The following is a 26,456-nucleotide window of genomic DNA, read 5'->3' on the forward strand; positions in this document are numbered from 1 at the left end:
TATATTAGGGAAGTTCATTTCAGTTTGTACTTAGTCCGAGGGATATCATCTAGATTTGAGTCGGTTTTTGGGGCTTGCATTGTTCTTATTTCTTTATGTATTAAAGATCACAGTTATTTCTTGCTAGTTTCTGGTACATTTTAAATCTGAATAAACATCCAAACATGCTCGGTTCAGGTTCAGAAAAGTCTTTGTGAGGCCTTGTTTATCTTTGCTATTGTTGTTTTTGTTGTTATTGTTGTTGTTGTTTTCTCACCGCCAAATTCATTATTTGCACTTTTGGTATTCATGAACATAATTGCATTTGAGCGTATTTTTATCTGAATCTTGAAGACAATAGGATGTTCTATTTTCTTGGACAAAATGCCATGCTAGGTGTGGACAAAAGTTGCAAATCCTTGTGATAGTTACTGATGATATGTGCTGGGTACTTTTTCATGAATGGAGACCTTTTTTAATAATATTTTTAGGTGTAGTATTTTCTTTGTGAATCTTGTTGGAGCATAGTGACAAGTGCGTAGTACCGTTTGCGTGCAATATTTCTTATCACTTTTAGCTACAAATTCAGGCAGGGATTTCCTTTCAATGGCTCATGATGTTTTTGGCAACTTTTTTCAGGTATCAAGTGAGGAAGCGATCGAAACTGCCAAGCTACTTGCCTTGAAAGAAGGTTTGCTGGTAAGTTAATTGTTTTCATTACTACTCACCTGGATGGTGTCAATAGGCGATCAGGAAGGCCCATGCCCAGGCTATTGACCATAATATTTGCATGCTGAACAAAATCGAGCATAATAGTCAATGGAATCGGATTTGCACTTGATACGACCATATTCTTATGATTCCATCCAGTGACATTTCACAATAATAAAGTTTAATTAATTGAAGTTGGAAATTGTTTTGATTGTTTCAATTTTCAAAATATCCAACCCATTGAAATTGGGGATCATAGCCTTTATATTGTTGGAGCTTTTGACTTTTTAAAGAACATATGAAGCACTTAGTTTTGTTGCATTTATCCATTGATGTGAATATTCATTCATTTTAAACAGGTCACATGGAAAGCTTGGCAATTTTAATTGGCAAAAATGGATTATACTTTGCTGAAGTTCAATTACATCTAGATTTGGGAATGTAAGATTTTGCAGTAAGCTGAAAGATCTTAGTAATTAACCAAAAATAAGAAAAAGAAGAAAACTCCTATTGTTAGGATTGCATTGTTGATCCAACGATAAAGAAACTTTGTATGGTCTCGTCAGAGGCTATGAAACGCAGGCCCTCACTGTTAGAAACTCCTATTTTATGTGATGTCATTTGGTGCAGATTCTTATAATACTCCACTTCTGTGCTTAATGTGGGGGGCATGTTTTCTGCAGGTGGGGATTTCATCTGGTGCTGCTGCGGCTGCTGCAATAAAGTTGGCAAGGAGGCCAGAAAATGCAGGAAAACTCTTTGTTGTAAGTCTAATTGCCTAGTCCAAATTGCTATAGAACCTCTGCTGCTCTATTTTGTCTGCATTATGATAGTGTGCCGAGGCTGAATTAATTCAGACTTCATATCAGCACCCCTCCAAAGATCTTTCAGACATGACTTGGACTCCATATGGTTGAACATTTAAGATTCATAAATGCTCTCACATCCTTGAGCTTAGTGCAGCCAGTATGGCATATAACTGATGCATTATGATAATGTGATGAGTTCTGATGAATGGTTCAGTGGGTCATGTTTGATATGGCCTTGTGTGCCGGATTGGCCGCTAAATGGATCTCCAGCTCAAAGTTGTTTCTTCATGGAATGAAGTTCCATTTTTTTCATGAATATCTGAATGAAATGTTGGCGTCAGTTGTCAAACAGGGAACAAAAACAGAGAAATTATAGGAATCTTTTTATTGTAAAATCCCTCTCTTCAAGGGTCAACCACAATTCTAGCCTTAGACATTGTATATCCTAGAATAGCTTCATCTTTGTATCTATATATCTTTGTACTCTGTTCTGCAAAAGAAGTATAGAAAAAGAAAACCTTTTTAACATGGTATCAGAGCGGGATCCTAGGATCTTTGCTTCACCCACCCACTTACCAGAAACACCCCAGACTGTTCGGAATCCATGGCAGATTCTAATGAACTAAAGCAACACCGTAGCCCTCAGGAAGAGTCCATTCTTGATGATTGGACGACCAAGATGACGGAAGCCTTGACCAAAGCCTAGACCTCATCCCACCCTTCAGATTCTTTGAATGTTCCTATATGCATTAAGTTAGATGGCTCCAACTATGCCTTATGGTCCTAGGTTGTCAAGATGTATATCTCTGGCAAAGACAAATTGGGATATATTACTGGTGATTTTCCCCAACCCCCAGAAACAGATCCATCTTTTCGAAGATGGCTAACTGGAAATGCCATCGTCAAAGGATGGCTGATCAACTCGATGGACCTTTCCTTAATCGGTAATTTCATTCATTTCCCAACTGCCAAACAGGTATGGATCTCTATTGCTACAACTTATTTTGATGGGACTGATACATCCCAAGTGTATGACCTCCAACGTCGTGTAACTCGCATGAGACAAACTGGTAGATCCATTGAAAAATATTACAATGATCTTCAAGGCTTGTGGCGAGAGATTGATTTTCATTGTCCTAATCCAATGAAATGTGCAATTGATATTCAGAAATATAATTCAATTCTATAGGAAGATAGAGTCTATGTCTTCCTTGACAGGTTGGACGACCGACTAGATAAGATTCAGAGTGATGTACTTCAGTTACAACCATTTTCGACAGTTGAGTAGGCCTACGCTCACGTTTGACGAGAAGACATTCGGCAAATTGTAATGACATCAAGTGGAGATATGGCTCCGGGCGCTGTTATGGCATCTAAAGGATTCATAACAGGTCAATCGCAAGGGCCATTCAAGGCGGGGTCACTTTCTCTAAGCAGTGGAAAGTCAAACCCACCTTCTAAGTCTAAGGCTCAATCTGATGGAGGGAAATGTACTCACTGTGGCAATACCAAACATACCCATGAAACTTGCTTCAAGTTACATGGGTATTTAGATTGGTGGAATGAGTTTCAGGCACGGAAAAAATGTGAGGTTGCTAGCACTTATGAAGGCACGGGTAGAGCAGTTGTGGTCAATGCTGAACCTCTGTTATCTCTTACCACCCAAATCGAATCACCAAATACTTCCACACCTCTCAATCATCAAGGTAACTGTGGCCAAGTATTTATTACCTCTAATTACCAGGATGATGGCGTGTGGATTATTGACTCCGGGGCTACATACCACATGACTTTTGATTCTAATGATTTCTCACATATCACCCAACCAAGAAGAACTCGCATTGCAAATGCTAATGGGGTCACATATCTGGTTACAGGGGTTGGAACAGTGGCCTTATCCTCCTCTCTTTCTTTATCCCATACTTGTTCCATCTCTTTCGAATAAATTGATATTTTTAAGCCAAGTTATAGTAGACCTCAATTGTGTGGTATTAATGTATCCTGCCTTTTGTATTCTTCAAGATATTCTTACCAAGGAGATCATTGGGCGTGGCACTAAAAGGGGGGGGGGGTGGCTTATACTACATGGATGACTTCAGTCCAAGATGAGTCAATCACATGCACCACACAACTAGTGACAAGGAAAGACAGATTTGGCTCCTGCACCATCGCTTGGGGCACCATCTTTTGGTTACTTGAAACATTTATTTCCATATCTTTTCTCTATGTTACAACACTTAGATTTTAAATGTGACACATGCATTGTAGCCAAAAGCCATAGAGTTTCTTGTCTAGTGAGCCTAAATAAAAGTGATATTCCTTTTGCTCTAATACATTCTGATGTATGGGGACCCTCCCCAGTAACTATTCCATCCGGCCTTCGGTGGTTTGTAATTTGTGTAGATGATTTCACTCTAATGACATGGTTGTATTTGCTTAAGCGTAAAGAGGATGTTTTTGGAGTTTTCCATTCTTTTCATGTAATTGTTCAAACGCAATTTTCAGCCAAGATTAAGACCCTACGTACTGACAATGGAGGTGAATATGTCAACCAAAAATTTCAGGTGTACTTCCAAAGTCATGGTCTCCTTCATGAAATCTCGTGTTCCCAAACCCAACAACAAAATGACATCGCCGAAAGGAAGAATCGGCATATCTTAGAAACAACACGGGCTTTATTGATTGGGGCACATGTGCCTCGTCGCCATTGGGACGATGTTGTCGCCACAACAGTACATTTACTAAACCGAATGCCTTTGAAAGTCTTAAATTTTAAGACTCCCTTACAAGTTCTTTCTAACCATTTCTCCTTGCCCACTGTTTTGATGATCCCTCCTCGTATTTTTGGATGTGTTGCCTTTATTCATTTTCATAAGAACCAATGCACTAAGTTGGATCCATGCGCGGTCCAATGTCTTTTTCTGGGGTATGCTTTACATAAAAAAGGGTATTGGTGCTATGACCCCATCACCAAACGTACCTACATCACTATGGATGTAACTTTTCTCGAGTCCGACATGTTCTTTTCATCCCCAGCATCCAAATCATCTCTTCAGGGGAGCTCCAAGATGAAGAGCTGAATTGGTTGGGTACTGAATGGCCAGGATTTGAAGATAACTCAGAACAGTCCAATGATGGAAGCAAAATGATAGGGCTGAATGTTGAAAGTTCCCTAGTGGTTGATATGTCTCCAAGAGCTGAACGTATATCTTTGGAATCTGAAAATGTGGAATGTAATGAAGTCCATGCAAGTGAATCTCCCCCCCAATTCTTAGTACCCGAAGGCCCTTCTCCTGAGAATATCCTTGAGGTAAGCTCCCTTACACCATCTTCACATTCTAATGCTTCAGATATTTCTGCACATTATACTTGACCTTTCAGACACAATCATGGCAAACCACCAAATCGATACTCTCCTGAAGTGGAAGATAGAAGATCCAAGTATCTGATTGCCAACTATGTGTCTACTCAAAGGCTATCCGAACCCCTCAAGGCATTTGTACATTGACTATCCTCATGCCATATTCCAAGTAGTGTTGAAGAAGCTTTACTTGATCCACGATGGACCCAAGCGATAAAGGAAGAACTTAAGGCTATGCAGAAAAAACAAGACTTGGACGTTAGTTTCACTACCTGATAGGGCTTTACTTGATCCAAGATGGACCCAAATGGCTCTTCTCCATTAAATATAATGCTGATGGATCCATTGATCGATACAAGGCGAGGCTCATGGCAAAGGGGTATATGCAGACATATGGTATAGATTACCAAGAAACTTTCTCACCAGTAGCCAAACTGAATATTGTTAAAGTTTTGTTATCTCTTGCAACAAATTTAGATTGGCCATTACACCAGTTTGATGTAAAGAACGCATTCTTCCATGGTGATCTCGAAGAGGAAGTTTACATGGATATTCCACTAGGATACACGGCATCCTCAGAGACAAAAATTGTATGCAAGCTACAAAGAGCTTTGTACGGATTGAAACAATCACCCCGTGCATGGTTTGGTCGATTTAGTTTGGCTATGAAAAAATATGGCTTCCAACAGAGTAACTCGGATCATACCTTCTTCCTAAAACACCAAACTGGAAAAGTGACAATTTTAATAGTTTATGTAGATGACATGATCATTACGGGTGATGACGAGGAAGAAATCTCTAGACTCCAAGAACAATTGTCGGCTGAATTTGAAATGAAGAACCTAGGAGGACTTAAATATTTTTTGGGAATTGAAGTATCTAGATCAAGACAAGGCATATTCTTATCTCAAAGAAAATGTGTTAGACTTGCTGTCTGAAGTGGGACTGTTGGAGCGTAAACCAGCCGATAGTCTAATTGTTCAGAATCATCAACTCGGGGAATATACAGATCAGGTGCCAACTGATAAAGAGAGGTACCAAAGGATAATTGGCACGCTCATTTATTTATCCCACACTCGACCGGATATTGCTTATGCTGTAAGTGTAGTGAGCCAATTTATGCACTGTCCTAGTGAAGATCATATGAATGCAGTAACTAGGATACTTCGGTACTTAAAGTCCTCTCCTGGAAAAAGGGCTTATGTTCTCCAAGAATAATCATTTGGACGCTGATGGCTACACAGATGCAGACTGGGCAAGAAATATTTCAGATAGGAAGTCCACTATGGCTACTTCACTTTTGTAGGAGGCAATCTTGTTACATGGAGAAGCAAGAAGCAAAAAGTAGTGGCATTATCCAGTGCTGAAGCAGAATTCCGAGGAATGGCTAAGGGTCTTTGCGAACTTCTTTGGCTTAGAAGGCTGCTAACAAAGATCGGTTTCGCACCCAGCTCCGAAATGAACCTGGTTTCTGACAATAAGGCAGCCATTGACATCTCTCATAACCCTGTCCAATATGATCGTACTATGCATGTTGAGGTTGATCAGCACTTCATCAAACAGAACCTTGAAGAAAAAATTATTCGGTTCCCTTTTTTCAAGTCAGAAGACCAGTTAGCAGACGTACTCACAAAGGCAGTATCCAACAGAAATTTCTACAACTCACTCGACAAATTGGGCATTAGAGACATTTATGCACCGACTTGAAGGGGAATGTTGGAGTGAGCTGTCAAACAGGGAACAAAAACAGAGAAATTATAGGAATCTTTTTATTGTAAAATCCCTCTCTTCAAGGGTCAACCACGATACTAGCCTTAGACATTGTATATCCTAGAATAGCTTCATCTTTGTATCTATATATCTTTGTACTCTGTTCTGCAAAAGAAATATAGAAAAAGAAAACCTTTTTAACATGAAATACAAGAAAAAACTACGGATTCCAAAGCTTCAAGTCCAATATGAAATATAACCAGAATAATCTCTTACCAAATTCAGAAGAATTTGGCCGACTGACTCCTAATACTTCAGTGGTGTTCCTAGGAGTAGCATAAATAGTCAGACTTCTTTAGCCAACTTGGTTTTGTACTTAGTTCCTGCCCATGGTGTGGTGCACTTAATTCTAATTAAATGTGCATGGAGTAAGGTCCAGCATGAGTGTGGACTCTAGAAAAAGCTTTATGTCATCTGTTTGTCAGGAACGAACCTTATTTTATTTTTCACGCGTGGGTTTTCTGCTTTGCCAATGCCTTGTCTAGACAAATGTTATGTTGAGTTCACTAAAGGCTTAGAATTTTACTTGTCTGCACGTGCTGATTCCAATCCCATTAATCCATTTTGTTTGTAATGCAGGTGGTTTTTCCCAGCTGTGGAGAGCGTTATCTGTCTTCTGTGCTCTTTGATTCCATTAGGCAGAAGGCAGAAAATATGACTTTTGACTGAGGTGTTCATGAATATCACAAACTGCCCATGTCCTTTGCATCCTCTGGATGCCATAAATAATGAGAGATGTAGTTTGTTTGCAGTATTTGCAGAACCTTTTAACTATAACTAATAAAGAGAGAGTTTGTGGTTGTTTGATACTCAGCCTTGAACATGGAAAAGTTCAAATTGGATGGTAATTGCCAGAGGTTTATTGGGTCTGTTATGATGTATTCATTCTTCTATTCACCCTAATTTCGTTTGTATGTTATTTTTGTATAGTCACTAAAAAAAAAAAATTAATTATTTTAGATAAAATTCGGGATAAATATTTTTTTAATTGTATTCAAGTAATTTATTTAATAAGTATGAGCTTAAAATTAACCCTAAATTGCAATTTACAAATTAAATTATCACTTTCTAACCAGTTAATGCCTTGATTGGTTCTTAGGTAATTCCATCCTAATCAAATGTATTTTTTCAGTCAAAGATCATCTTTCATCCAAACATGAACTTATTAATCTTCAAGATTATGCTGTCTTTTTAAATTGATTTTAATGGATAATTCTAAAGAGAGAATATATTTATAAGCCTTATTTTTTACAAACTTATCACATTGGTGATCATCGATTATGTTAAAAAATGATTAGTACTTTAAATTTTTTAAAGTTGTAATAGGTACCACTACAAGTGGTGTGTTAGCACACCAGTTTATATCTAGCAAAACTCAAATATAAATGAGGATATAAATAATTAAAAAAATGATAATTTGGGAGGTAAATAATAAATTAGAGTATGTTGATAAATTAAGAGGTAAATTAAGAGAAAAAAGATGCTAATTTTTAACTGAAGTGAGTTTGTTCAATTTCTTGAGCTCAACGAGCCGAACGGTCCAAACACAAACCTAATTACCAGGCCCAACGACTCCATCCTCTATCACACCCCCACTCGTGTGAACCGCACGTGTCAAGCATTCTCAGTGACTCTCACAACGGATCTCATTCTCGCTCAAGATCTTGGTGCACCTGTCTCTCTCCGATCTGGATGATCCGATGCCTTTTCTCATACCGACGTACTAATCCCTAACCCTAGAATTCAGTCATTCGACTAACTTACATAATACGGGAGAGCTTTATAGATGGCTTTCATGGCGGCCTTGGAATCAGATCTCCGTGCTCTCTCCGCTGAAGCTCGCCGTCGCTACCCCGCTGTCAAAGACGGCGCCGAGCATGCCATCTTGAAGGTCGCAGCTCTCTTCACAGTCATTCATTCATTCTTATATCTATTCTTGCATGTATTGTTATGCTTTAATGCGTTTTTGTATATTGGCATTTGTATCCGGACGTATGCAAGTTGCTGAAAATTCCTTTTATTTGGATTTTTAGTAATCGGATTAATATTGGAGTTGTTGAAATTCTTTTGTACAAGTCCTGTGTACTTAGACTATGCTTATTTTTTTGTATTAGTGAATAGGTGTTTTATGTATAAAAAAACTGATGTTGTTGGAATTAGTCTTAGAAAACGACATTGGAATTTTGAGGTGGGGGACGTATACATTGGGAGGTGATCTTGAAGTTTTGATTTCTGGGAGATACACAGTGGCGTTTTCGTGACTATGAAATCAAGAAAAAATGTGCTAGGAGAGGAGAAGCAAGACTTTGGTTCTTGATATATATATATTTTTTATAAGTAAAATAAAAATTTATTGAATCAAGTAGGCATTGCCCAAGTACACAAATATTATATGGAAGAGAACACCTAGTTACGAGTTGGGAGCTAGAAAATGATACAAGAAAGTCATGAAAGCTAGATCCATTGAGTACTGATTCTTGATATTTGTATCATGGATAGGAAATTGTAGCTGCTTTTCTTGTTGTGTTGAGATTTTGAATTTCGCCTTTCAATTTTTGAACTAGTTAGTGCTAAATTTGGTTGCTGAGAAACTGAAGGAAAAATAAAAGAAGCAAAATGCGATGAAATGAGTTTGTGCTGTTTAAGCAAGAAATTATTCTTCGTCCTTTTTAATTGTTAGCTTGTTGATTTTTTTTAATAAGTAATTGTTAGCTTGTTGATGAAAATGAATCAACGATTGAAGTTCGTGTCTAGAGAATATTAATTTTTTATCGGTAAGTTATGCACATGCCTTCTGAACCCAAGAATTCATCCTCTGTCCTATTTATGAAGAGAAAAAGTACCAGATTAGCTTGGCTACGAGTTGAATCCAAATGATGATACCTCAAACATGTTTAATACACTAGAAGAAAAAGAAAGGTGGTTTATCTATTTCTATGCCATTTTTGTAGTCCTTTTTCCATTATTTTTCTTGTGAACAAATGATCCCTTATCTTCCTTTACAGTTTGCAATGCCAACTAAAAAAAAGATAATAATATCTATCCTAAATTCGTACTTCTTGTAGATATAAAATACCAATTCCTTTTTTCGATAAGTAACTATAATATAAAAATTTCAATATCTGATCTCGAAAACTTAAATGTTTTTTGTTTTTATTTTTATGGTGACTCCATGTTTCCTTCTTACTTTTGTATGTTAAATGTTTATATACGTAGAAGAATTTTAAACATTTATAGTTTGTAACTCATGCTTTGCAATGCTGTGGAAGGAATGAAATAAAAGATGTCCCGGTTCATTGTCATTCAGTCGAATGTTGTCTGGGGCTGACTTTGAAAGCTATCTCCTTTATTCTTTTCAGCTTCGTTCATTATCTAGTCCCAGTGAAATAGTGCATAATGAAGACATTCTACGAATCTTTTTAATGGCTTGTGAGGTCAGAACCGTGAAGCTGAGTGTAATTGGTCTTTCATGTCTGCAAAAGCTCATAACCCATGATGCTGTTGCTCCATCAGCTCTCAAAGAGATACTTTCAACACTTAAAAATGTAAGTAACTATGAATATTTCACATTGAAGATGGTTATTTCTGCTTTGAGAAAAACAGGATCTAGCATATTCTCTGCCATTTTGTCTTGCGGGATGGCCTATACAATTGCATACTTCTATCCCAAAATTAGTTTATTTTATTATAGGTCAAAGCCAGAAAATTTGTCAGAAACTTGGCATCCAAATAATAAAGTGATGCTTTATAATCTTACAATTTGTCGTTATTTGCAATATTGATTGATGTAAAATGATAAAGTAATGTAAAGGTGATGTAAGCAGCAACTTGTTTCTCAAAATACTCAAAAGGTTATGTAATTAATTTGTTCCATATAGATCTTGATGTTCTTTCATATTGAAATATCATGAGGATGAGGGTTTCCTTTAGTAATACTAGACTTGAGGTGGGTAATGTTTTTCTAGGATTAGATTATGGTATGATTCATGATGTGGAGACGAGGCCCTGAAGAAAGCCTTCCTAACTGTGTATGGTATAGTGCATCTGCAAGAGGCTTTAGTGGTGGATCTTCATTGTTTGATCTTTTTATTAGGTCCTTATGCTGCAGGATAGCAGCTTGTTCCTTTGAAGGAGTATTTTTTAAGTAAAAATAAAGTTTTATTGATATAAGAGGCATCGCCCAAGTCACCGGTAGTATACGACGAAAATGCCTAATTACATCTAAGCACTAGTGAGAGATACAAGCAAATCATGAAGATTGTCCATATTACAAGTAATGGTCGAAGCCCAAGAGAGTAAAGTATTGTAAAAAAATCGCTTCAACTCATCCAAAGAACGCTTCATGTCTTCAAAGCACCTCTTGTTTCTCTCCAGCCACAAGCACCACATAATGCAATGAGGGATCATTCTCCACACTGCAACGATGTGGGCATTTCCCATAATTCCTGTCCAGCAGCTCAGAATATCCCTAACTCTTCCAGGCATAACCCATCCCACCCCGCTCTGATTAAACATCTCATTCCATAAACACCGGGCCACCTCATAGTGTAACAAAAGATGATCTACTGATTCCCCAACTCTCTTGCACATAAAGCACCAATATGAAATGATGAGACCACGTTTTCTCAAATTATCCGAGGTGAGAATTCGCCCAAGAGATGCAGTCCATACAAAAAAAGCAATCTTAGGAGGTACCTTGTACTTCTAGATAGCCGTGCAGGGAAACCTTATAGAAGGAGCGCTTTGATTTCCACTCAGATTCTACATCATCCTATCCTTCATTTCATTGCCAATCGACATTGCATATAACGAGTCAAAGAAATTATTAAACATATCCAACTCCCAATCTTGAGCCTTTCTCGAAAAACTCACATACCAATGGACATCACCATTAGATAGTACCGATAAATAAGCCAAAACTGCCTCTTTGTCACAAGAAATTTGGTAGAGCATAGGAAACACCTGCTTTATAGCCCTTTCACCGTACCAAACATCATGCCAAAAATAAATACTATTACCTCTTCCAATTGCGAATCTGAAAAACTGTGAGAATCTTCCCCATTCAGCTCTTATGTTTTTCCACAATCCCACGCCATGTGTCCCCCTAACTTCATTAGAACACTAACTCCCTGAATACTCACATACTTAGAATCTATGACTTCTCTCCTCCCCTTCCGTATGATATCTTCACAACCATTTCCCTAAAAGTGCTTTGTTGAAAACCCTTATATCACACGCCCCCAACCCACCACATGGTATTGGTGAGCAAACTTTATCCCAACCAGCGAGATAGAACTTAGGCCTTGTTTGCTTTCAGGAACAAAACCCAAAACTTTGTAAACCTCTTATCTAATCCCATCTCATCATTACAATTTTTTCAAATTCTCACACAAAATAAAATAAACAATTCAACTTTTTCAAATCTCAAAATAAAAATAATATTAGAAAATATATTATAACAATATTTTATTCAACTTTTTAACTTTAATCTCAACTCATCTCATCTTCGAAAACAAATGAGGCCTTAGTTTCCTCCCCAATGCCTCCCCAAAGAAAGCTACGAAATTTTTTCTCAATACGAGATGCCACACTTGCAAGTAGCAGAAATAAGGATAGAAAATAAGTAGGGAGGTTAGATAGAGTGCTCTTGATGAGAGTTAATTTGCCACCCTTGGACAAATATATCCGTTTCCACCCAGCCAATCTTTTTTCAATTTTTTCTAACACCCATCCCAAATAGATTTTGTCTTGAAAGCAGCCCCCAATGGAAGACCGAGGTATTTCAAGGGCTGCGAAGCAACCTTACCACCCGATATTTGCCAAGCCTTGAATATTGTTCACACCACCCACAGGAACCATTTCAGATTTCAAGAGATTTACCATCGGGCGCATTTGAAGGAGTATTTGGTGGACTAAGATGCCTCTAAGGACATTTTCTTTTCTCACTTGAGCAACCTCTTTAGGAAAGATCTTCACTATGGATGACCTGAAGAAACATCATATCACTGTTATAGCTTGGTGTTGTCTGTGTAGAAAGAGCGGGGAATCTGTAGACCGCCTTTTACTCCATTATGAAACTGCCACTGCCTTGTGGAACAACTTTTCAGTAGAGTTGGGTTGATTTGGATTAGTCCCAGGAGAATAGTAGACCTCTTTCTCAATAGGACTTATATGGCAGCCCACAAATTGCAGTGGTGTGGAAGATGGTTCTTATCTGTCTAGTGTGATATATTTGGAGGGGAAAGAAACGATCGGAATTTTGAAGATCGTGAGTGGACAAGGGAAGAACTTAGAATTTTCTTTGTCAATATTTTTCCTTTGGGCAGCTGCTATAGATTTCAATGGGTTGAGTTTTCATGGTTTCTTATATATATATATATATATTTTTTTATTATTATTTATATATATATATTTTTGAACCCTAAGGGGTTGGCCCAAGTGGTAAGGCTTTGGTCTTGGGATATCACTCCCTTCAAAGTTCAAGGTTCAACGCGTCATGAGTACAAACAATCATTTGGGGCCACACCCCCTGGTGAAAAGCCAGCAATTTAACCAGTTCCGTGTAGGGAAACTTCCAAGGATGCGGTGCACGGGACCGGGGTTTACTCTGCAGGGGTGAGTCCGAAGGGCCCTGCCTTAGAGAGGTTTCCCGACATAAAAAAAAAATATTTTTATTTTTTATTTTTAATTAAGTGTTTCTCTTTTATATGCCTTGTATATTGGGCTACCACTTTTGCTTTAAATAAAACCTTTTGATTTTTTTTTTTATAAGTAAATCAAACCTTTTGACTAATTATAAAAAAAAAATGAATTTTCTACAATCATGTTGTGTGTCTCAATGGGATTTTTCTTATTTTCTGTTTCAATATTTATATGTTACATTATATGTATAATTTCCACATGCCACTCCTGCAATGTTGAGCAATTAGTTCTGTGGCTGAAATTTTACATACTTTTTCTTCTTCACGCAGCATGCTGAAATGACAGATGAGACTGTTCAGCTCAAGACCCTTCAGACTATATTAATAGTATTTCAATCACATCTACATCCTGAAAATGAGGTAATCGCTTATTTCATGTTTGATCTTCCTAGGAGTAGAATGAACTACGCGTGCTTGCCAGGCTGCAGCCATGGCTCATAATATATTAGATCTGGAATTATGCCTTCAAGCAGATTGTAATTTGGATTGGAAAAAAAAAAAGAATAAATGTTATTTGGAATTTTTTTGATACATAAGTAAAATTTCATCAACAATCAAAAAAGGTGAGACCCAGTTCCACAGGAAGAGTTATACCTAAACAAAACACGCTCTTTGAAAACTTTATGGCATATATGATTTATTCATGTTGAGTTATTGATTATGGGTGTGATATATGAATCTTAGTGTCCGTTTGGCAAGTGAACTATTTTTTTTTTTATAAGTAAGATGTAAATTTTATTGATACAAATGAAGTAGGCGAAGCCCATGTACACAAGAAGTATACAAAAGAACACCTAAATACATTCTAGGATCCAGACATTAAGAACAGAAAATCACGAACACTATTTTCATTAAGCACAATGGCTGAGAACCAAAGCAATAAAGTGTGTACAAAAAAATTTTGAAGTTCCTCCATTGTATGCTCCCTATTTTCAAAGCACCGAGCATTCCTTTCGATCCAAATACACCACATAATGTACAAATGAATCATCCTCCAAATTGCCGCCACTTGGGGACAACCTTGAATCTCCTTCCAACAAGCTATTAAATCCACCACCAACTCTTCTAAAGATCTCATCCCACAACACTCTTGTCACCTCACAACACAGTAATAAGTGATCCACTGATTCTCCATGCTTCTTGCACAAATAGCACCAATCCATCATAATGAGACCCCGCTTCCTCAAATTGTTTGTGGTCAAATTATTCCCAAGAGAAGCAGTCCATACGAAAAAAGCTAATTTGGAAGGCACACAAGACCTCCAAATACTCTTCCGTAGGATAGGAACATTACCATGTGATGCCAATAATTTGTAATACGATCTCACTATAAGCCTCTTGCTCCCGTTTGGCCTCCACTGCATCCTATACCCCTGTGCTGTTAGACCTCATTTGGAATATATCAAATTGAAAAATTCTGAAACAGTGTCCATTTCCCAATCACAAATATCCCTATTAAATAGAACATCCCATTGGTGAGAACCATGGGAAAATTCCACCAGATCCAACACAGAAGCATTTCTATCAACGGCAGTGCGATAGAGAGCTGGAAAGGCCCTGTCGAGAGCGTGATCTCCACACCAAACGTCATGCCAAAATCTGATTCTAGAACCCTCACCAACCACAAAACGGATATGAGTCTCAAAACTCTTCCAACCCTTCCTAATAAATTTCCATAAGCCCATGCTATACCCGCCCTCGCTTCATTAGAACACCAACCCCCCAAGCACTCATGTGTCTAAGATCAACAACCTCCTTCCAAAGCGAATCCCTCTCCAAGTGGTATCTCCATAACCATTTCCCAATAGGGTTTTATTGAATGTCCTCAAGTTGCGCACCCCCAATCCTCCATAAGAGATTGAAGAGTAAACTTTATTTTAATTAACAAGATGGAATTTTGTTTCCTCCCCCACTCCACCCCATAAAAAAGCCTCAAATAACTTCTCAATCCTATTAGCCACCTTTGCAGGCAAAGAAAATAGAGATAAAAAATAGGTGGGAAGGTTGGATAAAATACTCTTAATTAATGTGAGTCTACCCCTTTCGATAAATACATCATTTTCCAGCCAGCCAACATTTTCTCGACTTTCTCAACAACCCCATCCCAAATGGCTCTAGCCTTAAATGTCTCCCTCAATAGAAGACCCAAATATTTCATAGGCAAGGAAGACACTTTACAACCCAGGAGACTCACCAGGCTATTGATACTAAGCACCACACCTACTGGAACCATCTCGGACTTACCATGGTTCACTTTGAGACCCGACACTGCTTCAAAGCATAACAAAAGTGCCTTTAAAGCTTGAATCTGGCCACGATCTGTCTCACAAAAAATAAGAGTATCATCTGCAAAAAGAAGATGTGAAATTATGATAGAACCAATGATACCATTTCTCACCGAAAATCCAAATAAAAAAACCTCCCCCAACGGTGGCCTTCGCCATCCGACCAAGTGCCTCCATAACAATAACAAAAAGAAAAGGAGACAATGGATCACTTTGTCTCAATCCATGGGAACTATTAAAAAATCCAGCAATGGGTACCATTAACTAGCACAGAAAAGCGGACAGCAGTAACGCAATGCCGAATCCATAATATCCACCTATCACCAAAGCTACACCTCCCGAGCACATAATAAAGGAATTCCTAATTCACATGATCCTTTTCCATGTCAAGCTTGCACAAAATACCTGGAACTCCTTCCCTCAACCTACTATCCAAGCACTCATTGGCAATGAGAACCAAATCAAGAATTTTTCTCCCCCGAACAAACTCATTTTGAGGCTTAGAAATAATTTGTTCTATGACAAGACTTATAGGACGAAAATCCTTAACTTCTAGACCCTTGTTGCTTCTGTATGAGAGCAATGAACGTCGCATTGAGGCATTTCTCAAACTTCTTAGAGGAGTGGAATTCAAGAAAAACAAGCATCACATCACCTTTCACAATGTCCCAACAAGTTTGAAAAAATCCCATCGAAAAACCATCGGGACCTGGTGCTTTGTCTTTAGCCATACCACCAATCACCTTATAAATCTCAGCTTCTTCAAAAGGACTTTCCAACCAGCTTGCACTCTGCGGATCAATAGACTCAAACATCAAACCGTCAAAATTCGGCCTCCAATTAGCCGATTCCATGAGAAGGTTCTCATAATAATGCACAATGTAGTTCTCGATCTTAGAGGGGGAATAGAACACTTGATTCCCTGAGTGAAGTAACTTAATAGCATTACTGCGTTGAGTGAATTAGCCACTTTATGGAAAAATTTAGTGCATTTATCGCCTTCTTTTAATCAAAGGGCCCTAGATTTTTGTCGCCATGAAGTCTCTTCCATCAACAACATCCTTTCCAGTTCAGTCACAACTGAGCTTTTCCTCGGCAATACCTCTTCCGAGGTATCTCCCATCACCTCTCTACCCTCTACAACCTGCAGCTCCTCCATAAGGGAAGTCTTCTGATTGTCAACATTTCCAATAACTTCCAAATTCCACTTCTTTAAATCTTGCTTCAAAGCCTTAAGTTTACCTGCAACATATTTCCTCTCTCTTTCCTTTACCGGTTGAGGTTTCTATGAAAATTGAAAAGATCTTAGGAATTTCTTATGGGGAGGTAAAGGGGAGGAAAAGAAGTATCATTTGATGAGTTGGGATAAGGTATGTCAACCGATTTCAAATGGTGGGTTGGGTGTGCGTAACTTGAGGCTTTTTAATAAAGCTCTTTGGGGTAAATGGTAATGGAGATATCATTTAGAAAGAGAGGCATTATGGAAAAATGTGATAGATGTTAAATATGGGGGTATGTGGGGTAGTTTGGTGTTCAAAATGAAGTAAAAGGAGCTTATGGGATGGGATTATGGAAATCAATTTGAATGGCTTGGGGGGAGTTTGTTAAACATGTCAAATTTAAGGTGGGGAATGGATCAAGAATTCACTTTTGGCATGATAATTGGTGTGGAGAGTTAACTCTCAAAGATGAATTTCCTTCTCTTTTTCAGATTGCAAGGCAGCAAGATGCTACTGTGGCTGATTCATTCTCTTATTTGAATAATAGCATTCAATGGACTGTTTACTTTGTGAGAAATGTAAATGATTGGGAAGTTAATGTAATTTCAGATTTTCTCAGCAGATTATATGAGTTGAAGATGGTCCAAGGAAGTATGGACAGAATGTTGTGGATTCATGAAAGAAATTTCAGATTCTCAGTACACTCCTATTATAATGCTTGAACTTGCCAGGGTGTATGTGATAACCCTTGGAAAAGTATTTGGAAAGTTAAAGTACCGAGTAAGGTAGCTTTCTTCTGTTGGCTGGTGTCTCATGATAAAATTCTGACCACTGAAAATCTAAGAAAGCGTGGTCTTTGTATTGTTGATTGGTGTTCTATGTGCAAGAAAGATGCTGAATCAGTTAATCACTTGTTTCTCCATTGTGAGGTGGCTAATAGTTTGTGGAATGTCATTTTTGGAAGGATGTGTGTTTCTTGGGTAATGCCAAAGCATGTGGTGAATTTACTAGCATGTTGGAGGTCTGCTGGGAGGAGTCTACCAATTGCAGCCATTTGGAAAATGATTCCTTCGTGCTTGATGTGGTGTTCATGGCTAGAAAGGAATGAGATGTTTTGAAGACAAGGAACGATCGATGGAAGAAATTAGGGAATTTTTCTTTAAAACTCTTATGTCTATGGGCTAAGGCTAATGTAATGAATGGTGATGATGTGTTGGAGTTATTCTAGTTTTTTCTATCTTTTTAGTCACTGTGTACTCGGGCTATGCCTATTTATGGTAATAAAATTATTATTAATTATAAAAAATTTTTTTACCAACAAGAATGAAACTAGGAATGCCTATGAATTGATAAGAAGACCATCAAATATCTAACCTTATCTACAAAGCTATGAGCAGCTATGTAACACCCCATTCCCGTAGGATAGAGATATTACCAACAATTAAAACATAATGCTCGGTAAAGAGATTCATATCCTGAATTACCTCATTTATTGAAATTCATCAAAATGTTAAAACTGAATTGAACATGATTGTTTTGGAAACTGAACGAAATATAAAGAAACATAAACTAATCCTATGCATGACATAAAAGAAATCTAATTCTGGTGATAAAATCACTTATTCATTCCTAAGTCTTGGTACTAGATCTATTCCTGGCCATCCAGCTCTTCATCATCATAGACATCATCTGCGAGAATCAGACATTGAAGAAAACAAGAAACACACAAAAATAATGAGTTGAATACTCAGTAAGTAGTACATCGTATCGTAAAATATAGTCCTTGCCTAACATAGAATTCATTTCTAGGATACCCTTCAGAACGTACATACAACTTCATGAATTTCAATCAAATACGTAACATGATCTTCTGGAAGACTTTACATACATATATCATCACAGATTTACATGGCACACATTTTCATTATTAACATAAGCGGAAGCATATATAATCAAAACATGTCATTGTGAATGCATAACGTCCTAGTTATCTTGTATTAACATGAAGTGAAACACGCTTGTGTCCGTGTTTCCACTTATCTGGCATAACATGGAGTGAAACACGCTTGAGTCCGTGTTTCACTTAACTTGCATATCATGGAGTGAAACACGCTTGAGTCCGTGTTTCACTAAACTTGTGGTTAACCACGTTTGAGTCCGTGGTACCGTTACATTTCTTATCTTTCTTAATGCATGAGATTTGCTTCATGAACATCTCTAACATGGCATAATCTTGTACATGGTATAGCGTAACATGACATGGCATGGCATATTCTTGTACATGGCATATTCTTGTATGATTTAGCATGACATATCTTTGTACATGGCATATTCTTGTATGATTTAGCATGGCATAGTATAACGTGATATTACATAACATGCTATGAATGTTTTATGACGTTCCAAGGCATACATGATCCAGGTACTACTTGAGCATGGCATACATGGTTTAAGTATTACACAAACATGGCATATATATAACCTAAGCATTTCATGAACATGGCTTGCATAATCTGACTATTACATGGCATACTTGACTTTGAACTACTACTTCAACATTTCATGTCTTTCATGTGAATTTAGTAACATTAAATCAATTAACAATAAATTCATTCACTCAAGTATAATCTCATATTTCATCAAGATCGAAAAGTAAACTAACCTTGACTTGCCTCTTAGTGTAGCGTAGTTAACAATCATAAGTACATCACATTTTTTTATACATAATAATAATATTCAGAATACGCATTTATTAATATGATCATACTATTTACCTCTTAGCGCTGCTTCCTGATTTCCAACTTGTAGCGCGTTACCTAAACGAGATTCTAGACGTTAATAACTTCCTAGCAAAACGTGTCGTAATAGTCTACGTAATTAAATACGTATAAGGAATTTAACTACTAATAAACTCCAACAAATGCTTTGAAATCCTTTAAAAATCTTTTATAAAAATTGTGTCTAAATGCTGATAATTGTTCAATTAGATAAATCCCATGTAAAGGTAATGTATTTCTGAAAATATACTAGCCTTCTTTAAAATTGTAAACCCGTTTCTGTCGACCCAGATTAACCACTTAAAGAAAATACTATCTGACTGACTTAAGGCCCCAAGAAGTAGAGGCTCGGAAATTACACCCTCACGGGTCAAAAGGGCATGCATGGAATTACAGAATTAATGGGGGGCTTTTTGGGAAACTGAAGCACACGGAATAAAACAAGAAGAAAGAAAGAAAGAAAAAGAAAGAAGAAAGAAAAGAAAAGAGAAAGAAAATAAAATAAAATAAAAGAAGAAGAAGTAAAACAAAGGCTTACGGGAGAGAGAGCTGTGCGATGCTCACCGAGGGAGAGCAGAGTGCGTCGGCGGCTCTAGGTGGCTAGAAGTGACCGGCGACTTGACTGGGGGGTCCCTATGGTGGTGCGACACTGAGAGAGGGAGAGAGAGAGAAACAGTGAGAGTTTAGAGAGAGATGGGTTTGAAACTCAAACAACCGAAAGGGAGGAAGGTGGCGCGCGGCGGTAGGGGCTTACCTGAGGGGGTGGGTTCAACGGGGTTGAGTTGGCCAGCGTTTTCTGGCGCCGAAGGTAGGGCTCCAACGTCCCGGGGTGGTCGACGATGGTTGGGCAGAGGTATGGTTTATGCGGGAATGTTGTTTCTCTTGATATATCAACGTGTGAATCACAGAGGCTTGAGAGTCTTTTATAGGCGATGGGAGGAAGCAACGTGAAGAGATTGGCTGAAATTTGAAATTGCCTAGACTTTAGGAACCTATTCTCACGTGGATACCGTTTCTGAGAGAGTTTGAAAAGTTTGACTTGGAGTTGCTCATACTCTGGAAACCGAAACTAGCACGGGGACTAAGTGGATAGAATATTCGAAGTTTTAAAAGGAAAGGAATCACTAAATCGATCTATCTATTATCACAAAATCTAAAATAAATAAACAAATATAAAGAAAATAAAATACCAATAAATAAATAAATAAAATACTAGTTTTAAACCCTAAATTTAGACCCGTATGTTACAAGCTAACTACATATTTTCAAACTTGAAATACTGATGTCCCTATGAATACCTCCACAATCTAGCAGAATCAGAAAGTGATTTGAACAAACTCGAGGCAAACGCTTCCGGCACAACTCTGGAAAGTGAGCCTCCCATGAAGAGAGACGAGAAACCTATCCAATCGCAACCAACCCTGACTATTGGACCACGTGAACTCGCCCCCAACAAGAGGGAGATCCATGAGATCCAAATCAAAGATGAACTTAGAAAACTCCTCCATGGCCAAGGAATTGCAATGAGTCCCCGATCACTCACTAGGAGAGCGGGTAATATTGAAATCCTCACCCATACATCACGGCACGTCCCATAGATAATAGAAAACCCGCCAACTCCTCCCATAGCATTCTTCTATCTCTATCCATGTTTGGCCCATAAGTACCTATCTAAGCCCACTCCCACCCATCCTTGACATTTTTAAATAAACTAACGGCTGAGAAATTCCCAATACACTCCTCAATCGCCTCCACTACTCTTTTATCCCACATTAAAAGAACATCACCTGAATCTCCCAAAAAAGCCAAATAGGACCAACCCACAAAAGGACACTCCCATAGACTACGAATGATTCTTGTATCGATAACATGTAACTTTGTTTCTTGAAAACACACAATATCAATCTTCCACGTCTACAATAAAGATTGGCAAGTGAAACTATTCTCAAGTATTTTCAGATATTTTTAGATATTTCTTTCCTAAACATCACTCAAATACAAAACATTTTTCAATTTCAAATCTTCAACTTTTTCATTTAATCATTTACCTAATCATTACAACTTTCTCAAACTCCCAAACAAAACATAAAAAACAATACTACTTTTTCAAATTTCAAAATAAAAATAATATTAAAAAATAATATTCAAATAGGTTTTTAACTTTATAATATTTTTATTCAACTTTTTCTCTCTGCTTTGCCAAAACTCAATAAAACATCTTAACTCAAACTATTTCACTACTATTCACAGATATACTGAGATATTCTCTAAGTATCCAAATGGCTGTTTATATACTTCTGGTGTACTTTGTTACTATCCTTATGTCAATAAAATTTACTTTTACCTATCAAAAAAATATTCTAAGCATCCAATGGGCTTTAGACTTATATTGTGAGTTATGGGGAAAATGTTGAAAAAACCAGTGGCAGATACCTATATAAAAGAAACTTTTACTGCTTCATAGAATAAATTTGAATGAATTTACTTCTACTCTTCCCGTCCGGGGAGTGTTCTAGAAATTTCTCTCTATTTTATGAACCCTGTAGCTCTGTGTCCTTTCCAATTTAATGAGCAGCTTATCCCACATGTTTTTACTGATGGTTGGATTTTCTGTGGGCAATACGAAAAATGAAATAGGCTCTGTATTTGATAATGGATTATACGGGGCTAAATTATCAGATGAATAATCAGGGAGATTTTTTTTAATATTGAATAATCAGATGAATATTGTATTTTGATCTATGAGGTAGATTTTTTTTAATATTTTTATCAGGGAGAAGACAATGTTTCAAAACCTTTATATCTAATAATTACATCTTTATTTCATGTATTACAAATGGATCTTTAATAGTTTCAAACATCTAAGATGGTAATAAGGCCTGATGAAAAGGTCCTACAGACTAGTGAATGAAACTCCTTAACAAGCTTTCAAACGCCAAAGCAATTCTCCGTAGTTGATAAGTTACTGGTTTTGTATCTAACACTAATTTTGCTCAACATTCCACTTCATGGATTTTGCACTGAGAGTATGTCACAGGCAAGTCAGCTCAAGTTGATCAATTTAGTTGCACAATTTCTAGTTCTCTCTTGGTGACATGCAATAAACCGTGCTGGTATGTGAAGGATTTTTCTGGCTATTTAACTCAATATTGGAGTTGGTTCTATTTATAACTTGATCTTTACTTCTTGTGTACTAACTTTTTTACTGTTTTACTACTTACACAAAAGGTTTGTAATCTTTTACTAGCTGTTTGGCACATGTGATGCTCGTGTCTGGTCTTAGTGGGATGGAAACAAATAAGTGAAACCGAATCATGCAATGAACAGAGAGAGAGAGAGAGAGAGAGAGAGAGAGAGAGAGAGAGAGAGTGAGAGAGGCAGCAAGAGAGGAAGTGTGAACTTTGCTTTATATCATATCATAGATTTGAGTTAACGCTAGGGCTTATCGAAGTTACACCTTGAATCTGCAATTCAGGAGAATACAGCTCAAGCTCTTGGTATCTGTCTTCGGCTTCTCGAAAGTAACCGATCCTCTGATAGTGTGAGGAAGTAAGCCATTTTTTTGTAAGAATATTGTTGTGAGGCCTTGTTGCTATTTTGTTTTCTATAATTTTTGCCTTCATTGGCTTCTGTATATTTATGAAAATATTACCCTCCTTTTCCATCTGGAAATCATTTTTTCATTTCCATGTTTTCCAGTACTGCTGCAGCTACCTTCAGGCAGGCGGTAGCCCTGATTTTTGATCATGTGGTTTGTGCCGAGTCTCTTCCTACTAGCAAGTTTGGTTCTGGAGGTCAAATCTCTCGAACTGGTACAGTTACTTCTGATGTTAGTCGCGGCATCAACCGTTCAGAGTATGTTCTTTTTAATGAACATCTTCCACCAACAATTTCTGTTTGTGTCCATCTAGTCAAATCTTGGTACAACAGAAACAATATACTGCATGTAGTCCGTATTTTTCTTCATTTCAGTCTTAGCAGTATTGGATATGAGAGGACTTATATAAAACAAGAGTAGTGCATAAATTGGTTTTGGCCTGCTTTCATCCATAGTTTTAAATTTAGATATTCAACAGCTGATCTCTATCATATGTATATGGTTGTCTCATTAACAGGTCATTGGAGAATGAGTATGTTGCAGGAGGGCCATCAATTATGAGGGAGACTCTGACAAATGCTGGAAAGCTTGGGCTTCGTTTGCTTGAAGACCTGACAGCTCTTGCTGCAGGTGGATCTGTATGTGCTGGTTTAGAACTAGTCAACTGTATTCCATACTGGAACTTTTTATTGGTGTCATAATCAATAACTCCTAAACACAGCTTCTATTTTGTATATTATTCTATATGTTCCATAAAGGAATATTCGTGCAATTTTCAACTAATGCAATTTTCAGTCAGAGGAATTGTTTTGACAGAATTTCCAACTAATGGATAATGTTTTTGACTTTATCCTACAGGCAATTTGGCTGCGTGTCAATTCTCTTCAACGAATATTCGTGCTTGATATACTTGAGTAAGAAATCCTTTGCTCCTAAAATTTTATGTTCCTGTAGCTTGTATTGACCAGAGTTGCCTCATTCATAGTCATGAACAGATATTTGACCTAACCGCTTTGCAGCCTTTGCTACAATTATTCATCAGTTGTCCCCTACTATTTTCATGCCTTTGGGTATTGTCAGAAATATATACATTGAAGTTCCATTTATTTATTTGTATATAGTCATTTTATCTTATTGGACATAAACTTTCCAAAAAATAAAGAAATAAAAGAGAGAATCCAAAGTAGAGTGCCATCCAGATGATATGTTGCATTTCCAAATTTAAAAAATCATTGAGGCAAGGAATGTAATTGATATAATTGCTTAGGTTGGATGAAAAAAACTGTGACGTTTGATCTTGATAAAATAATACACAATGATTGTCCACTCCAATTATCAAAGCATTTAAGAAAGTTGATTGCAGAAATGCTATCGAGAGTGTGCTGTGTCCTCGCATTTAATGTCTTTTCTTGAGCTTTGTGTTTTTTCAAAAAGACACATTTTAGGACAGAGGGAGTCTTGCAATTATATTGAAGTTTATAATATGAAGTCCTATACTTATCAAAAAAAAATAAAAAAAAATATGAAGTCCTATTGTCAAATCCTGTTGAGTGGGTCCTAACATCAATTAAATAAGACAATAATTCAGCATCTTCGTTATAAAGGGCCATTATAGCTTGGCCTCGTTCATTTATCAGGAATTTTGGTATTAACTTTTGGGTCACATTAGAGTCCTAGGTTGTTGCATGTCTTGAGCCAACTTCAATTGTTTTATCATTTGTACCTCAAGAATTCACATATAAGTTGTTCTATTACTTAATGGTTTGCTTTGGCACTTGACCTGGCAGGGTTGCTTGTCTTTCTAATGCCCAAGTGTTAGAATACTGCACACTATGATCTCTTCTTTACCAATTGGAAAAAAAAATACTGTACACTATGCTCATACTTATTCATCAGTTGAACCTTCCCAGTTTGACTCAACCCATATATGATTCCTTGTGGCTTTATTTACTTGTACTTGATGCATGATCTTCAGATTCATTTTATCCAATTATGTGGCAGTTTTCAGAACCTTGGTTCCCTACGAGCAGGTAAATATAAAAACATCTTAACTAAAAGCATTCTTTTCTGGCGTTTTGTTTAAGCATATTAGTTAAATTTTAATAGTTGAAAAGATTATGTGATACACAACAGGTTTTGCGGCATCAGATATGTTCAGTTCTAATGACGTCAATTCGTACCAATGCTGAGGTAATTAATCTTCTGAAACATGTGTAGTTAGTCTCTTGATCCATCATGGGTTTTTTGGCATCTTAAGAAGCATTTTACAGTTGGAATTCTCTTTCCTTCAAATGTATTCAATATTCATTCAGCCTGAAGGGGAGGCAGGAGAGCCTTCTTTTCGACGCTTGGTTTTGCGGTCCGTTGCACATATTATCAGGCTTTACAGTTCATCCCTCATCACGGAATGCGAGGTGTGTTCTTTTTGTGAATAATCTTCTACCTGTGCAGTGACTTATCGATGAAGTTACTCATATCATGCTCCTATTGTCCTCCCCCAATTCACCAACAACTCTCTTGCCCTTCTAGGCATAACACACTCGACACCAAACCCCTTTAAACAGTAAACATCACAAGTATAACGTTACTTCACATTGATGAAGAAGATGATAGATGGACTCTCCATTCTTCTTACTCATGCAACACCAATCCACAATATGACATTCTGCTTCCTTTAGGAAAATTTTCCCAAAAGCCGTTGTCCACACAAAAAAAGCCACTCTCTAGAGAGGAGGGGGGGCTTCACTCTTAGAATGCTCTTCTAAGGAAACGAGGAACCCATAGATAGGTCTTTTACTGAAGATAATGGAAACAGTTGCCTTTTTTCTGGCTGAAAGATATCAAGTGGCTGATTACTTTATCTAAATTAGGACATTCTGTTACAAATCATTACTTTGGAATGTCTTTTCTTTGTTTGTTTGTTTAATAATAATGCATGTCTCTTTTCCTATTTCCGATTATGTATTCTTCTTGTATACTTGTTGTGTCCTAGGGCCATGCCTTTTTTTTTTTTTTTTTTTTAATAAAATCATCAACTACTTGTAAACAAAAAAAAAAAAAAAAAAAAAAAAAAAAATTCCTTTTTAGACTTGCTAGTTCCTAGTTTCATAGCTTTATGTGTTTCCGCTTGTATACTTCTTGTGTACTTGAGCCATGCCTATCCACTTGCATTAATAAATTTCTTATTACTTATAAAAAATAATGAAAGTGCATCCATTTGTTTGGAATTTACATCTACCATCAAA

General features: G+C 37.2%; 2 protein-coding genes and 1 long non-coding RNA gene across 25 annotated transcripts in view; 2 read left to right on the plus strand and 1 right to left on the minus strand.

Moving 5' to 3' along the window:
* Window positions 1–7,437, plus strand: part of LOC121261462 (cysteine synthase-like) — a 44,984-nt gene extending 37,547 nt beyond the window's left edge. For all 16 annotated transcript variants that reach the window (XM_041163855.1, XM_041163854.1, XM_041163852.1 and 13 more), the window contains 3 exons: window positions 619–678; window positions 1,374–1,454; window positions 7,210–7,437. In XM_041163855.1, the coding sequence (XP_041019789.1) occupies window positions 619–678; window positions 1,374–1,454; window positions 7,210–7,299 (231 nt within the window). In that variant the 3' untranslated portion in view covers window positions 7,300–7,437. The remainder of the gene's footprint in view (window positions 1–618; window positions 679–1,373; window positions 1,455–7,209) is intronic.
* LOC121261474 lies at window positions 1–26,312 on the minus strand. The gene is made up of 4 exons (XR_005939903.1): window positions 26,301–26,312; window positions 11,790–11,796; window positions 3,649–3,656; window positions 1–123 (listed from the first exon to the last, which is right to left on the minus strand). It is a non-coding gene; the product is annotated as an uncharacterized LOC121261474 (long non-coding RNA).
* Window positions 8,225–26,456, plus strand: part of LOC121261459 (protein MON2 homolog) — a 57,563-nt gene continuing 39,331 nt past the window's right edge. For 3 of the 8 annotated variants that reach the window (XM_041163833.1, XM_041163835.1, XM_041163834.1), the window contains exons 1-10: window positions 8,225–8,521; window positions 9,990–10,175; window positions 13,602–13,691; window positions 23,089–23,162; window positions 23,313–23,468; window positions 23,729–23,849; window positions 24,070–24,125; window positions 25,187–25,241; window positions 25,345–25,401; window positions 25,482–25,625. In XM_041163833.1, coding sequence (XP_041019767.1) covers window positions 8,417–8,521; window positions 9,990–10,175; window positions 13,602–13,691; window positions 23,089–23,162; window positions 23,313–23,468; window positions 23,729–23,849; window positions 24,070–24,125; window positions 25,187–25,241; window positions 25,345–25,401; window positions 25,482–25,625 — 1,044 coding nt within the window. In that variant the 5' untranslated portion in view covers window positions 8,225–8,416. Of the gene's footprint in view, window positions 8,522–9,989; window positions 10,176–13,601; window positions 13,692–23,088; window positions 23,163–23,312; window positions 23,469–23,728; window positions 23,850–24,069; window positions 24,126–25,186; window positions 25,242–25,344; window positions 25,402–25,481; window positions 25,626–26,456 lie in introns of those variants that run through there. The other 5 variants (XM_041163838.1, XM_041163839.1, XM_041163837.1 and 2 more) reach the window with 4 other exon arrangements.

This window comes from Juglans microcarpa x Juglans regia, chromosome 4D, assembly GCF_004785595.1.
Source record: "Juglans microcarpa x Juglans regia isolate MS1-56 chromosome 4D, Jm3101_v1.0, whole genome shotgun sequence".
NCBI classification, from domain to species: Eukaryota; Viridiplantae; Streptophyta; class Magnoliopsida; order Fagales; family Juglandaceae; genus Juglans; species Juglans microcarpa x Juglans regia.